The 15,791-nt window shown below is 39.3% G+C and overlaps 1 protein-coding gene across 1 annotated transcript; it reads left to right on the forward strand.

Annotated features, from left to right (window-relative positions):
- Nucleotides 1-3,789: 3,789 nt before the first annotated feature.
- Nucleotides 3,790-14,941, forward strand: LOC109827875 (protein RETICULATA-RELATED 4, chloroplastic). Its single transcript, XM_020394896.1, has 10 exons — nt 3,790-3,876; nt 3,962-4,333; nt 6,698-6,814; nt 9,185-9,253; nt 9,850-9,981; nt 10,077-10,130; nt 10,244-10,288; nt 13,630-13,769; nt 14,385-14,510; nt 14,626-14,941. Exons 1-10 carry the CDS (start codon nt 3,790-3,792, stop codon nt 14,672-14,674), a joined length of 1,191 nt encoding a protein of 396 aa, XP_020250485.1. The 3' UTR covers nt 14,675-14,941.
- The last annotated feature ends 850 nt before the right edge of the window (nt 14,942-15,791 follow it).

The raw sequence follows: 15,791 nt of genomic DNA on the forward strand, positions 1-15,791 counted from the left end.
GAGTCTGGCATATCTGATATAGGAGGAGCATCTGATAACAAAACTATTAGTTCATTTAATTGAACAGAAGCAGAATTGGTGAGAGCTCGCTTGAGGATAGGTTTCCAAGTCCATACTTTGCCCCTCATTAGACCTTGGGAAGCCACCTTAATATTGCTAGAGAGGGCTAATTTATACACCTCAGGGAAACAATTATCTAGAGTGAAATTTCCTACCCATTTGTCTTCCCAAAATCTGATTCTAGTACCCTCTCCCAAGTTCCATCTCACCATACTCCTCAAAACCAAGCTAATAGAAACTGCATCTTGCCCTTAGAAACTGATCTAGAAGATGGTGTACTAAAAAGAGGGAGTTATGAAGACTATAAAGAGCCAAAATGGTTTTACCAACAAAAGAATCATGGTTCAAGGCTTTCCACGCCCATTTAGATAAGAGAGCAAAATTGAAGTTTGATAGATTAAAAACGCCTAGTCCCCCTTCCTCTTAAGATTTACAAACATTGTACCAATTAATCAAAGCTTTACATTTACTGACTGAAGAAGTCCCACCCCATAGGAAACTACAACATAATCTATCAATTGATTTGATCACCCAACTAGGAAGTTTAAAAAAAGACATATAATACAGAGGTAAAGATGATAGAACAGAATTAACCAAAAATGAGACTACCTCCAATCTACAAATGCTTACTTTTCCAAGGAGAGAGCTTACGAGAAAAAGAATCAAGGAGAGGTTGACATTTTCTTTCAGTGAGAGAGCCCAGTTTGAGAGGGAGACCTAGATATTTGAAAGGGAGAGAATGTAGAGAACATCTCATAAAGTTAGCAAAATAAGCACCCTTGCCATAGAGTTTGCCACAATAAAACAAAGATGTCTTAGCATAGTTGATACTAAGCCCAGATATGTCCTCAAAAGATAGAAGATCATTTTGAGAGTAGAGATATCCTCACGAGTTGCTCTACAGAAGACTAGTGTACCATCGCAGAGTGTGAATGGAATTAAGAGGGCTCTTAAGATGAAGTTCAAACAAGTGACATGCATCTGCACTATTGCTTAACATTTTGTTAAGAACATCAACAATCAGTATAAATAACATAGGAGATAGTGGATCTCCCTGTTTTAGGCCTCTAAAGCAAGGAAAGAAATCAATAAGGGAACCATTAACCAGAATGGATGATTTAGAAGAGGAAAGGATATTTTCTATCCAAGAACACCATTTCGGTCCAAAACCTCTAGCTCTTAAAAGAGATAAGAGAAAAGACCAACTTATATAATCAAAGGCTTTCATGAAGTCTATTTTAAAAATGCAAATCTCTTCTTTTTTTAGAGTAGCAATTGTGAATCATTTCACTAGCTAAGATGATAGAGTCAAGGGTGGACTTACCCGCTTAAAAAGCAGATTGGGTATGATCAACTAGAGAAGGCAGAAGATGTGCTAACCTATTAGTAAGGATTTTAGTAAAAAATTTATAAAGTCCATTAATGAGACTAATTGGTCTAAAATCCTTAACACCATTAACACCATCCACTTTCGGGACAAGAGTGATGAAGGAAAAATTGATGGATTGCAGGATGGATGAATCTTGATATAAACTCCCAAAAAAGGAATAAAGATCTTCTTTAATAATTTCCCAAAAAGATTGATAGAAGAGGATTGAAAAACCATCTGGCCCTGGTGATTTATCAGGATGAAGAGAGAAGACAACCTTTTTGATCTCTTCCTGAGAGAAAGGGTTATCTAGAGGGGAAAGAGAGACAGAGTTATGAGGGTACATAGAGTACCAATCAATCTAAAAAGAAAGGGGAGGAGCAGCCTTGAACAATGAGGAAAAGAAAGAGTGAAAAAGCATCTTTGATTTCATGCTCAGAAGACAAAAGACAGTCATTATGCATAAGAGTGGGAATAAATTTCCTACGCATATGAGCTGAAGCAGTTTTATAAAAGAATATTGTATTAGAATCCTCTTCTTTGAGCCAGAGAGATTTGGATCTTTGGTGCCAATAACCTCTTCAATATTGGCAATGTCAAACAGTTTAGATTTTAGACTGATCCTAGTAGAGAACGCAAGTTGAAAGAGAGGTTGTGACTCTTCTAATAAGGAAAAGGTTGTTATCTCAGAGAGGAGTTTCTGCTTAGTACAAGAGATGGACCCAAAGATAAATTTCTCCCACCATTTGTGTCTTTTTTTTCAGAACCTTGATTTTGAAGGCTAATCTTTCCACTGGGGAACCCCGACAAGAAAATGATCTCCAACATCCCTCAATAAAAGAGACAAAGAAAGGGTGAGACATCCAGGACTTTTCAAACCTAAAGAGAGGTCTAAGTTTAATACAAGAAGTGTCAAGAATAATAGGACAATGGTCAGAGCATGCTAACGGATAGGAATATTGAATTGATGATGGGAATTTAAAATAAAAATTAGAGGAATTAAGAAAACAATTAAGCCTCGCAAGAACAAGAGAAGCTCTCAAATTGGACCAAGTAAAAATTCTACCATTGAGAGGTAAATCAATAAGGCTTATCTATCAAGGTTCAAGGTTCTAAAATTTCTAATGTCACAAAGAGAACCAGAACGACCACTCCTCTCATTAACATTAAGAGTAACATTAAAGTCTCCACAAAGAACCCAAGGATAAGAAAAAAGACAACGCACTCGAAGTAATTCCCATCAACAAGCTTCTTTTTCCTCTTTATCGATAGGGCATAGACAATTGAAACCATGAATTTCCAATTGATGGATTTATGGCAGAGAATCACTGATATGGAAAAAGTACCAATATACGAATCAATAAAGTCGAACATAGAATCGTTCCAACCCAAGAGTACACCACCTATAGAATCTGAAGCCTCTAAACTAAGCCAAGATGTTATTCTATTATTGCCTAACTTTTTAGGGTAAAGAGATGAACAAAACTGACTTTAGATTCTTAAATACCAAGTATGTCAAGACTAGTGTAGGAAATACCATCTCTAACAAGTCTACGTTTCACATGGTCATTTAGACCTCGAACATTCTAAGATCCTATCTTCATAAGAAAAAAAACAAGAAACACACCAACTACTAGAAAGGAGGGGGTAGGAAATTAAGAAATTTCCATTGCTCTCTCCTTCTCCAATGGCTTAAGTTTCGAGATACCCTCCAAACCAATAGGCTATTTAAGACCACAATTTACTGAGATCTTAGCAATATCTAAATCTGATGCTGCACTAATAGGAAGAGAAACAAAAGTGGAGGAAGAGGACTTACCCCTCTTCACCGAGGAACCCTTAGAATAAGAAGCTACCAAGAAAGCTTGTTATTTCTTCACAGAAATAGGGTTAGAGACTAGCCTCAATCGACCAATAAACTTCTTTTTCTTAGCCTTAGCAAAATTTTTGAATCTTGGAGGTAGAGAGACTGAGTTCGAACCTGCCTTGGCTGACTTAGATATGGAATCAAAAGAAGAGTCGGATGCGTGGGTCCCAGAGGGTACATCCTGCTGCCGTTGTAACTTTGATCCAACCAACTACCGAAGGGTAAGAAGACTATTGGATGCAAGTGGGTGTATGCAAAGAAATGATGATCTTCTGATGGTGACATTCGATACAGAGCCAGATTGGTTGCCAAAGGATATGCCCAACTTGAGGGCATAGATTACAACGATGTATTCTCACCTGTTGTTAAGCACTCATCGATAAGAATATTATTGCCGTTGGTGGCACAACTCGATTTGGATTTGGTCTAGATAGATGTGAAAATAGCATTTCTACATGGAGATTTAGAAGATGAGATCTATATGTCACAACCGATGGGTTTTAAAGCTGCAGGTAAGGATGATTTGGTATGTAAATTGAAGAAATCTCTTTATGGATTGAAGCAATCACTGCAACAAATGGTATAAGAGATTTGACAGTTTCATGATCGACCAAGGGTACACGAGGAGCCCATATGACCCATGTGTGTACATGCATAAGCTACAGAATGGTGAGCATATTTATTTGTTATATGTTGACGATATGCTCATTGCTTCCAGAAATTCTTCAGCTATTAGGAAGTTGAAAAATGAATTGTCATCCGAATTTGAGATGAAGGACCTTGGAGAAGCAAAGAAAATATTGGGTATGAAAATTGAGAGAGACAGGGTGAAAGGGAAGTTGAACTTAACACAGAGGGGCTACTTGCAAAAGATGCTGAAAAAATTCAGTTTTGATGGTAATGCTAAGGCGGTGAGTACTCCATTAGCTCCTCACTTTAAGCTACCAGCTAAGATGTTACCTGTTTCAGTTGAGAATCGTGAATACATGTCCAAAGTTCCATATGCCAATACTATGGGTAACTTGATGTATGCAATGGTGTGTACAAGGCCAGATTTGTCACAGACCGTGAGCATGATGTCTAGGTACATGCACGATCCTGAAAAGGGTCATTGGGAGACCGTGAAGTGGATTCTACGGTATTATCAAAGGTACCGTGGATGTTGGTTTGGTGTTTGAGAAGAATGGAAAGAATGAGCAGGATTGTATTGGTTGTGTGGATTCTGATTATGCAAGGGATCTTGACAAGCGTCGGTCTACTACTGGATATGTGTTTACACTAGCAGGAGCATCAGTGTGTTGGAGATGTACACTTCAGTCTATAGTGGCTCTCTCTACTATGGAGGCAGAGTATATAGCATTGACTAAAGTTGTGAAGGAAGCTTTGTGGTTGCAGGCGTTATTAGATGACTTAGGGATTACACATGATACCATCAGGACAAATTGTGATAGCATGTCAGCTATCTATTTGGCAAAGAATCAGGTGTACCATGTCCGAAAAAAAACACATTGATTTCAGATTTCATTTTGTACGAGATGTCTTGGATGATGGAGACATTAAACTAGAAAAAATCCACACAAAGGACAATCCGGCAGATATGTTGACCAAAGTTGTCACTGGGGTGAAATTTGGTCATTGTTTGGAGTTGTTGAATATTCTTCGTTGTTGAGGCCCTTTGGAGGCCATTTACAGAACTACGATTAGCTTGATCCCGGTCAGAGGGTACGTAGGCAGCCATGGTATAATGGTGCAGCTGGTTTTGACCTGGTTGGCGTTCGCGATGTTCTTCTGGTGTTCGTCCATAATTTGAGATTTATCAAATGATGTACGAGGTGGAGAATTGAAGAAGAACGGACCTGCTGGAGATCGGAGCTCGACGACGTTGCTTGCGGGAGAGAAGGGCTCGCCTGCGTGGATGGATCAAGCTCGTCTGTGGATCGTGGCGAGGAGAGGGAGCTCGCCTATCGCCATAAGGTCGCTTGTTGGGAGCGTGGACCTCGACTGATGAAGGAGATCAAGCTTGCCTTTGGAGCTCGCCTGATGGAGACCTCGCGCGGCATGGTGGAGGCCAGCTGGAGATTGTCTGGCGCCAGATCTGACTTAGGGTTTCCCTATAAAAGGGAAACCCTATTCACGAGCGGAGAGTGTAGAGAGCTTGAGCGATCCCTCAGAGGATTTCTGACGGCGTCATCCTTTTTTGCCTCTACGATTTGAGCTCCCATTTGTCCCAGCTCTCACGAATTTAAGAGGGGAGTTGGGGAATTAAAGAGAAGGGGGTTGAGTAATTAAGGAGTAGTTGAGAGAGAGATTTACACTGTACCTACAGCGTAGATTAGCATCCATTTGAGAGATCTCAAGTTTGAGATATTTTCTTTGCAAATTTGTAATTTCTTGTTGTTAAATAAGAAATTATTTATGTCGCTCCCGTGAACGTAGGTAAGTTTGCTGAACCACGTAAATTTGTTGTCTTGTATTTATGGTACTTATTTTGGTTGTTGTTTGTTCTCTAATCTCGTTTGTGGCTGTGTTTTCCTACGTGTCCCGCTGCGCACAACACATACTACTTCGCTATTATCATTCTCTTGTTTTTATCATTTTGATACCCCAAGCCGACTGTCCTGTCCTTCCAAAGTCTTGGGGATGCAAATCCAAGATCAAAATGGGACCCGACCAACACGCAAAGTGGGTGGGTGGTATTTTTATCTACCAAATTCCTCGTCAAACTCGGCTCGCATCGCATCAAATCAAAATATAATATAATAATAATATAGTCTATGAGTTGTGTGAAGACGATTGTTGAACTAAAATAAATTAAACGCGAAAAATATAGAAACCACGCAGAGGGGGAGGCCGAGGGCGAGAGAGAGAGAGAGAGAGAGAGAGAGAGAAAGGGAGGGAGGGGACCTGCCCAATTTTATTCTCTCTCCTCGCAAATTAATAAGCTTATACCTAATTTTATTTCCGTAACATGCGGTCGGCTGCTGCCTGCCATTGCCCTGCCTCCCCCCCCGTCAACACTCGCCAACAACAAACATCATCATCGTCAATTCCAGCCTCCCTTCGCATCCCCAACCTCCATCCCTTTCCCGCCGCCACCAGCCCGCGGCCTACCACTCCCAGATCCACAGCCCACAAATCGTCCTCGTCGGTCGCCTGTCACCCCGTTCATCGCCAAATCCATCTCGTCGCGGCGGACGGAGGACGGAGCGATGAGCAGCAACGCCGGCACGGAAAAGGAGAGGCTCGGACCGGCGGGCTTCCAGCTGACGGGAATGAACCGGAGGGAGCGATCCTGCTCTGGCGCGATGGGAGCCCTGCCGACAGCTTGCCCTCCACCTGGCTGCTGCGGTTCAGGCCGTAGGATCCCTCCTGCCATCCTGCGAGCAGTTCGCTGAGTGGAGAGGTCGCGGTCTTTCCGTTGGCTGCTGCGTTCGGGGGCTTTTCAGGAGAGGCTCTTGGCTGACGATCTCTTCTTGGCTAAGGTCGCCATGGAGTGTGGCGTTGGCATTTTCACCAAGGTCCCCCTCCCTCCCCTTAATTAGCCCTAGTATTTTTTTTTTTTTTGGAGTCAACCCTTTTTTTAGTAAGCTACTTAAAAAGAATCTGCCTGCCTTTGCTCTTTTTTTTTCTTACTACTTTATCATCATCCAGTTACTGTTGTTCCTATTTCATCCTTTTGATCGTTCAGTTGCTGTTCCTCCCCGGAGAGCAAATGTGTCTCCTTCTTCTTCTTCTACTCTGCATCATTCTTTCATTTAGATCAAACCAAACAAGGACTTTGCTTCTTCTTCTTCTTCTTCTTTCCATTGAGAGTAGGGCGGCCATGTCATCGCTTCGTCTCCTATTCTTGAAGATAGCTGTTTATGAAGACAAGTTGCCTCACAACAACAACGACGACAACGACAACAAGCTGATCTGTCTGGTTGCTATCTCTTCTGCCATGTTATTTTAAAGGAGTTATGACACTTCACAATGGACAGGGCCGGTTCTGAGATTTTAGGGGCCCTGTGCGAAAAGTAAACACAGGCCCTTCTCTATATACAAAATATCAATAATTTTTAATTTGAATCCCTAAAATGCTAGGGAACAAAATATTACTGATCAGACATTAAAATATTACCTGATTTAAGAGCACCAAGGTATACACGCTTGTCGCGTCGGAACTTCTTCGACGACGTGTCTCCAACTCTCCTTAATCCCTGAAGTTTAAGAGCCAAAAAGTTTATTAGGAACCAGTTTAACAAATCTTGCAATAACAAAAAAAATGGGTGAAACAAGAGTTACTTCTGGTCATCTCAGTTAGGTATAATTACATCATGACTCGAGGTACCAGCTTGTAATTAATCCTTCTTTTTTTTACAACGACCCCTAAGTTTTTACAACTAAACCCCTGCGTATCTTGAGTTCAGCAGCTCTCCTTTCTTTACCTTAACATTCAACTGAGTCCAGATTACTCTCTTCTTCATCTAATAAGAACCACTAAAGATGCCTTTTTGAAAGAAGTTCAAATTCTAGATTATAATTCGATGAAGTAAAAGTAAATGCAGCAAAACTAGCAGCAAAGAAAATTAAAAACTCACAAATTTGTTTAACATACAATTCCAAAAACAATCAGTCTAATAATTCTAGCAAAATAGCAATTTGATCAGAAATGTGGTTGTACACTCATCAATAGCAATTTAATCCTCCTGCACTACCGAAATTAGGGTTTTTTTTGCCCAAAAGCTCGCAAATTTTGGAGTCTTGGAGAGTTACCTGATAATCCTTCTGAAGTCTAAAATTCTGAATCTTGAGGTTTCGACGGCGGCGATCGTGGGCAGCGAGTGAGCAAGCGAGGTTCGGCGGGTGGCGACTGGCGAGTGGCGAGGTCTGGCGATCGTGGGCAGCGAGCGAGGCAGCGAGCGATCGTGGGGATCTGTGGCGAGGCGAGCAGTGACGGCGAGGTCTGGCGACGAGGCGAGGTGAGCGGCGACGGCGATCGCGGGGGTCTGTGGGGCGGAAGAGAGGGGAGACGGAGGAGAGCCTGGAGAGGGGTGGGTGGATTTTGGGGTTGAGATTTTGGGGTGGAAGAGAGGGGAGACTGAGGGTTGAAGGGATTTTAGGGTTTTGAGTATGAATGAACGGTCGAGATTCATTTGGATAGTAGAAAATGAACGGTTGAGATTAGGTGACGGGATTTTTTTTGGGCCCCCAATTTTTGGGGGCCCTGTGCGGTCGCACCTCTTGCACAGCCCCAGAGCCGGGCCTGACAATGGACTCCCTTGATTCTGACATGTGATTGCTTGAACTAACTATTTAACCCCCTCGTAACAACCATGTCTTAGCTAGTTCCAAATTGCTAATAATATCATTCCAGACGGTTATTCGATGCTTTCCTATTAGTTTTCCATTTCAAACCTGTGAGATGGTCACACCGATTTGAGGGGAAATCATGAAATGGATACAAGGATTTATAGCCCTGGTATTATTACAATGGCATGATTATGGAATCTGTTTATTCATTCTTTTTCGTTATCCAGCAGAGGAATAACTAACCAGCTTGTCGTCGACCGCTGCTTAGAATTTAGAATTCTCATATATGCATGAATATTTGTCGATCCTTTGATAAGTTCATCCTCATGGAAACGCACGTCTGACATGATAGCTTCATGCAATATATCTGTTGTGATTTTAAGTATTAGTGGCTGTATTATTTTTGTTCTGCTTAAGTTGGAGACCGTCTTCCATTTGTTTTCATATCATGACTTCTCTCTTTATACAAGTTTTCTGTGTCACTTTGTTAGCGTTCCCTTTCCATAACTTGTCCTGGACATCCTTTGCTAGGAATTACCTTTAAATATCTTAAATCTTCTTATCGTAGCACTGACTATTGTAATTTCTTCTTGTAGACTGCTGCAGAGTGGGAACGGCGCAGAGAAAATTTCATGAAAGAATTAGATTTTGTTATTGCTGACGTGGTATGGTTTCTGCATGTCTTTATTATTTACGTTTTTATGGCTGGTACAAAAAACGGTACACTAGTTTCCTAATCTCTTACAACTTATGGTCATCACGCTTATACAACATATGATCATGATGCTCTACATTTCGCGGGAGTGCACCAACCAACAGGCGCTTGGTTGGTTAGAGGGGAAACTGTAAGGGTCTTGACTGTGACAGTCTGATAGAAGAGCTCAAATGTTCAAGGCATGAGAAATATAGGAGGAAAAATGATAGTAAAATAAAAAGAGCATGGAAAATGATTTGCAGAAGAACCAAAAAGAACGTCAGGGTTTGGCAAACCAGCAAGTTCTCTATTCAATTCATATTCCCTATCATTTAGTCCCATTTATTTGGACACATGCTAAACAATACATCAGATCAAACTTTCTACTAGCATCAGTTAAAATAAAGCACAACCTCTTTTAAACTATATTTTGCTCGTATTGGTGGAACACTTTGGCCCTAGGAATAAAATATTGGGCCTAAGATTTAAGTTTCAGTGGCTTTTTTGTGCCATTGTTGTTTCCATATCTCTGTTCTGGACATAATCTTCACTTTCTACCTTCTTTAGGTCATGGCGATAGTTGCAGATTTCATGCTTGTTTGGCTTCCTGCTCCAACTGTTTCTCTAAAACCACCTATTGCAATCAGTGCTGGAGCTATTTCAAAATTCTTTTACAGCTGTCCTGAGAACGCTTTCCAGGTAACATTTTTGGATATCGGTGATTGAGTTAAGTTCTTCAGATGCACGTGGAACCTTGTTGAACTGTAGGTTACTAATCTAAATACTTCCTACAGGTTGCCCTGGCTGGTACATCCTACTCCTTTTTGCAGAGATTAGGTGCAATTGCAGTAAGTGATAATTTTGCTTCACTAATCTATCAGATGTCATTTAAACATTTAAACATTTAAACATCTACTAGTTCTATTATGACATATGAGTAACATGATATTCTTTTCCGCAGCGCAATGGATCAAAACTTTTTCTAGTTGGAACCAGTGCATCACTTGTAAGTTTGATCTTCTTCCCATTTTATATTAGCCTTGCCTTTCATTATTTCAATCTTCTAAATTCTAATACATTTTTTGTTATCATTATGCTAGCTTCTAAATCACGTTAATTACCAATTGGCATGTTTTGTGTATCCCCACTGCATACCTCTATCATGTGTAAGCATCATGTCTTACAAAGACCAAAGCTTACCAGCAATGGCTTGAGGTTGGGTCCTGATGTCATTTTGGGTTTTTCTGATGGGTGAACAATATCCGATTACATCTTATGTACCAGAGATTAGATTAAAGGTGCTGGAATTGCGGTGGAAAACTGAGATGAAGGAATCTTCATGAAATTTTTGAACAACACCACTGTTCAGGCTCTAAATTTACATAGGGAACTAGAATTACAGCTTACTAAAGTTTATAAAGGTTGCAGTTGTATAGGAAACAAGACTATGACAATAAATGGAGCAGGACCACCTGCTACCATGAAATCAACAGGATTATTATTTTCCCCTAGTAGTTTTATGCAGGATTCTGGGAGAATTATAAAGTAGAAATATTTTATCCATCACAAAATTTTTGTAAGTATGATCCTATATGACTTATAGATGTTTTATAGAGTACAAACTTTCTTGTTGCTGAGTCCACCGAAAACAGATCTGGTTCCACCTGTAATTGGCTTCCTCTCTTTCAAACAAGATATCGAAATATCATGAGAAGTAGAAGTGCAGAAATGCAGTGAGAGCTATTGATGCCCAACAAATTTGATGCTTACGTATACGAAGTATAATGCTGTCCATTGTGTGGTCAGGAAAGGTGAGCAATTGTGAGTAGGGGTGGAAATGAACCAAATAATTAACAAATAGTTCGATAATTGTTCGAAAAAGTATTCGGTCATATTCGATTCGGTAGTTCATTTACCACTAAACAAATATTTTTTAGTATTCGAGTTTACTAACGAATAGAATTTAACCAGATGTATATTCGATTCGTTTGTCTATTAAATATTCGTTTAAAATTTGATCACATCATATTACTTGTATTATTGCACATATGATGTCATATTTTTAACCTACATACCATTTCTACTTGAGCTTTATATCCTGATTTTAAGACTTAAATCATCTTAAATCTGTTTTCTAATTAAAATTTTGATTTAAATATATATACATCATATATTATAAAGGAATAAATTTTATTTATGAATTCAAATACTATTTGAAAATCAAATTCTTTAGCGGAATAAATATACTTTGATATTCGATAAGTATCCGTGAATATTCATGAATATTTATCAAATACCAAGTATTCGAGTTCGAGTTCGAAAAACTAGATATATGAATTTTAGAGTCCACATTCGAATTCGATAATTTTAAACAAATACAAATATGAACATCTTAGTATTCGATTCGATTCGATCGTTTACCACCCCTAATTGTGAGACTGGGTTTCCTACTCTGTCCTCTTAAGAAATTTCGTTACTTAATGGTCCAAATTCGAAGCAGTTGATCCTCAGGTGAACAATGTTAAGAGGACAGCTGCCCAATGGAATTGTCCATCAGAGAACTGTCTCTTCATTGTAATTGCTGTCTTTGCTTTGCCTTTTTCCTTTGGGCATTAAGATTTAGATTAAGATCCTCTCTTGGTAAACACCTGATTTCTAAAAGATTCAGTTGCTTTTAGTTTGGACCAATACCCGATCACCTTACCCTCACAAGTCAGATTTCAAGATCTTTGTTTTACTACTAATTTTGATGTTGGATTCATAAGCCTTTGATGTTTGGACTACTTCCTCACATTCTGAATTCTAAAATTACTAAATTACCTTCGGTTTTCATTAACGCCTTCTACCCAAAAATTTATTCTATTGACATTGGATGTTTATTGATGATATGGTGCTGTGAATAATGTACCCAGGAGCTCGATGTGCTTCCGTTTGAACTGAAGGTTAGGTTTGTTAGGGTTGATAGGTATTTTAGAGTCATTTGTATTATCTGACCATGTGAACAGCACAATTATTTATCTAGATTTGTTTAAATTGGTTGGATAATTAGAATTAGATCTAGATAGATTTATTTCTTTCCTACTTATAAAGCGTGTAAATAAGGCTTTTTGGAATAGTTGTAATCAGCTTACAAAGTCTTTTGGATCAGATCTTTTTTTTTTGGCTTGATTCTTCTTATATGTACTTCAATGCTGTTTTGAACTCCAACAAGTCGTCGCTAAACCTCCATATCTTCTCCTTTTTCAGTTAAAAACCCTCAGATATCTCGTCTATTTCAACAACATAAAAAAGAAAACCTTTAACATGGTAAACGTGCAAAAAATTCAGGGACGTGGACACATCCAGTATAGTGGTCGTATAGTGGTCACATAATGTTGTTAGTATGACATGATAGGTCCTTGTTTGAGATGCTAAGTAATAGCCTAAAATGAGAGAAGATGAATGTGGTGGCATGATGTGCGGATCAGGAGCAATTGGGAAGCCCGAAGAGAAGGAGACCAAGGAAGCTGTTGGGCAAGGCTACCAGATAATTGCAGTGATGCTTAATTAGTATTTAGGAGAGTTGGAAACCTTTGGTTTTGGAAAGTAGGTGCACTGTTGGAGAACTGTGGACTGTGTAATTCTGGGAAAGTAAAGATAGTTCCAGCATCGGGTTAGGATAGCATGTTATTGCATGTCGTGGTATAGCGGAGCATACCTAGGGGAAAGACATATGACTGTGAGTATTGTTCTGTGCTTATTCAGTTCTGCTGATGTTGAGGGTGCACCAGCTGCAGCTCTTTGGCTAAGGCGTACAACTTCGTACATAGTTGAGAAACATAATATGTCCTCAAGTGTAAAGAAGGGTATTGTTCAATAAAGCTTCCATGGTAATTTATAGGGAGGCCTTTGTATAATGGTCTGAGTACTGAGTCCAACTTTATTACTGGTGGACCCATTTGCATATCTCTGAATTTCATCTCATGATTTCAGTGCATAAGAGGGTATCATTTCACCACCATTATTGACATTGTTCTTCCTACATTATCTTATATTGTGTTACCTTTTGGGATACTTTTAGTAGTATTGTTTTTGGGGTATTTGCTTTCTGTCTGTTTATTGTTTCTCTTTTGAACATCGACAAATTGATTTATTGATTCTCCCCAGAAACTTACCCTATTGTATACTTTTGAGAACCTTAGGGATGCAACTGACCTGACAAACAGTGTTTCATCTTAGCTGAGTACAACGATATTGAATGAAAATCTTTATCACCTATAGCTATTAACTGTTGGAACTTATTTGCTGAAGTTTTTTTTTTATTCTTTGGGGAATCGGATTGCTTCTTAGAATTCGTTGTCTTTGCAGATAGGAACAGGGGTAACAAACGCACTGATTAGAACGAGAAAGGCAGTAGACAAAGATTATGATGGTGAAGCAGACGAAGTCCCTATACTCTCAACCAGTGTTGCCTACGGTGTATACATGGCCGTTTCCAGTAACCTTAGGTATATATATCTCTTTAGTGATTTTCGGTTTCATCTTCTTCAGAATTATACTATTTTCTTCTCTGGAAGTTTTTTCACCCATTTGTTCTTAATTTTTTATGCATTGCAGCATACCAATTTCTATTCTGAGAAAAAATATTGATAACTGAGCTCAGCCTCTTTTTTCCTTTTAAGAGAGCACAAAAATAGTTTCTTCTAGCCATATGTATTGTTTCAGGGAGGATCTTGAAGAAATATTATTTGAATTGTTTTCTCCACTGGTTATGGGTATTTCTTCCGACAATATACCTAATATCCACCAAATATTATTCCACTCTTAAGGACTTTCGTTTCTCTCTCAAAAATTTCAATTAAAAACTACACGATCAGTGGAAATTTGAAGTTTTATACGCATGTTAGACAATACGTTGGCCGAGAAATACGGAATGATCTATCTTCAAGATGCTTTTATTTTGTTGAGATATCTAGAATCAAAACTATGTTGGGTATTTGTAGACAAAACACTTAAAAGTCGGAAATGTCTTATTTCTTATTAATTACTGTAGAAATTTCACATAAATGGCGATGGTGCTTAGATGTACTAATGAAGTTTATTCTTTTGTTATTTGAAAATAGGTATCAGATACTGGCCGGTATAATTGAACAGCGAATTCTGGAGCCATTGCTACACAATCATAAGCTCATGCTAAGTGCATTGTGCTTTGCAGTTCGTACAGGAAACACATTTGTCGGATCTTTGTTGTGAGTGAACCCCTCCCTCCCTCCGCATTTCATGGCAGCTCAACTTGCTACTGAGCAACCCAAGAAATAAACGAAAAGTTTTGACATACTCTAATTTTTGTATTTTCTTGACCAGGTGGGTTGACTATGCTCGTTTGGTAGGCATACAAAAGGTTCGCGAATAAGACCCCTTAACAAAAATAGCTTATTATCTATTTTAATTTAGATGGTGAAAGCTTGCCCCGGAGGTCTGCTTCCCAATTTTCTACAGAACCAAAGTAGAGCAATCTGAGTTTTCTTTGGCAGTTGATATACTGTTTTATTTGGCATCATCTTTGCGATTCTTCTTTGTATTTTGCATGCTTATGCACTGATGTTGGTAGTTAATTTTGACTTGGTAGATTATTTAAAATGTACGTTCCATATATAATTTCCATGGTTTTTGATAAATCTATCATGAAATTGTTGGTCTTGAAAGTAGAGACCCAAACCTAGAATCAAAATCAACAATCGCATAAAAATTCAAGACAGACCATGGGTGTGGTCTGCGCCACACCAGGGTGTGGTAGAGTCTGTCATGTCTGTCATGGGTGTGGTTTGCGTCACACCAGGGTGTGGCAGAGTCTGCCCTGTCTGTCATGGGTGTGGTCTGCGCCACACCAGGGTGTGGCAGACTCGTTTTAGAATCTTAAACTGTTTGGGACTGTGTTTTGTTATAAATAGAAACAAGTCCCTTTAGGGTTTAAGAGAGAAAAAGAGCACGAAAAAAAAGGGTTTTGAGGGCTCTTTGAGGTTAGAAATCTTAGAGAGAGAGGCTAATTGCAAACATTGTAATCTTCTTCAATTAATCAAAGAATTGTGTGGTGTGGCTCCCAAGGATGTAGGCACGTTGCCGAACCTCGTTAAATCTGGTGTGTTCTTTCTTGTTTACTTTCCTACAAGTTTTTATCTTTGATTTGTGGTGAATTTTTTTCTTGCTCAACTCTCAAACACAAGATCCGGAAGGGTGTGGATTTGATTTGATTATTTTGAATCCCCAACAACTAGTATCAGAGCTTCGTTCAGCAATTTGTGTGAAAGAGAGCCATGGCAGAGGAAATCAAATCAAAGATTGAGAAGTTTGGCGGTTCAGACTTTGCCTACTGGAAGTCGCAGATGGAGGACTACCTGTACCAGAAGGACTTGTATCGCCCGTTGATGGGCAAGAAAAAGGAGGAGTCAGATGGTGATTGGGAGGTACTGGATAGGAAGGCTCTAGGGCAAATCCGGTTGTCGCTCGTCAAATCAGTAGCCCACAATATT

Source organism: Asparagus officinalis, unplaced genomic scaffold (assembly GCF_001876935.1).
Source record: "Asparagus officinalis unplaced genomic scaffold, Aspof.V1 AsparagusV1_Un490, whole genome shotgun sequence".
Classification (NCBI taxonomy): domain Eukaryota; kingdom Viridiplantae; phylum Streptophyta; class Magnoliopsida; order Asparagales; family Asparagaceae; genus Asparagus; species Asparagus officinalis.

What these genes read in the sequence shown, in the direction of transcription:
- LOC109827875 (XM_020394896.1), top strand. Translation starts at nt 3,790, where the DNA reads ATGGGTTTTAAAGCTGCAGGTAAGGATGATTTGGTATGTAAATTGAAG. An exon ending in AGAGATTAGGTGCAATTGCA is followed by an intron (nt 10,131 to 10,243) that starts GTAAGTGATAAT and finishes TCTTTTCCGCAG; the next exon opens with CGCAATGGATCAAAACTTTT. An exon ending in TTGGAACCAGTGCATCACTT is followed by an intron (nt 10,289 to 13,629) that starts GTAAGTTTGATC and finishes TTGTCTTTGCAG; the next exon opens with ATAGGAACAGGGGTAACAAA.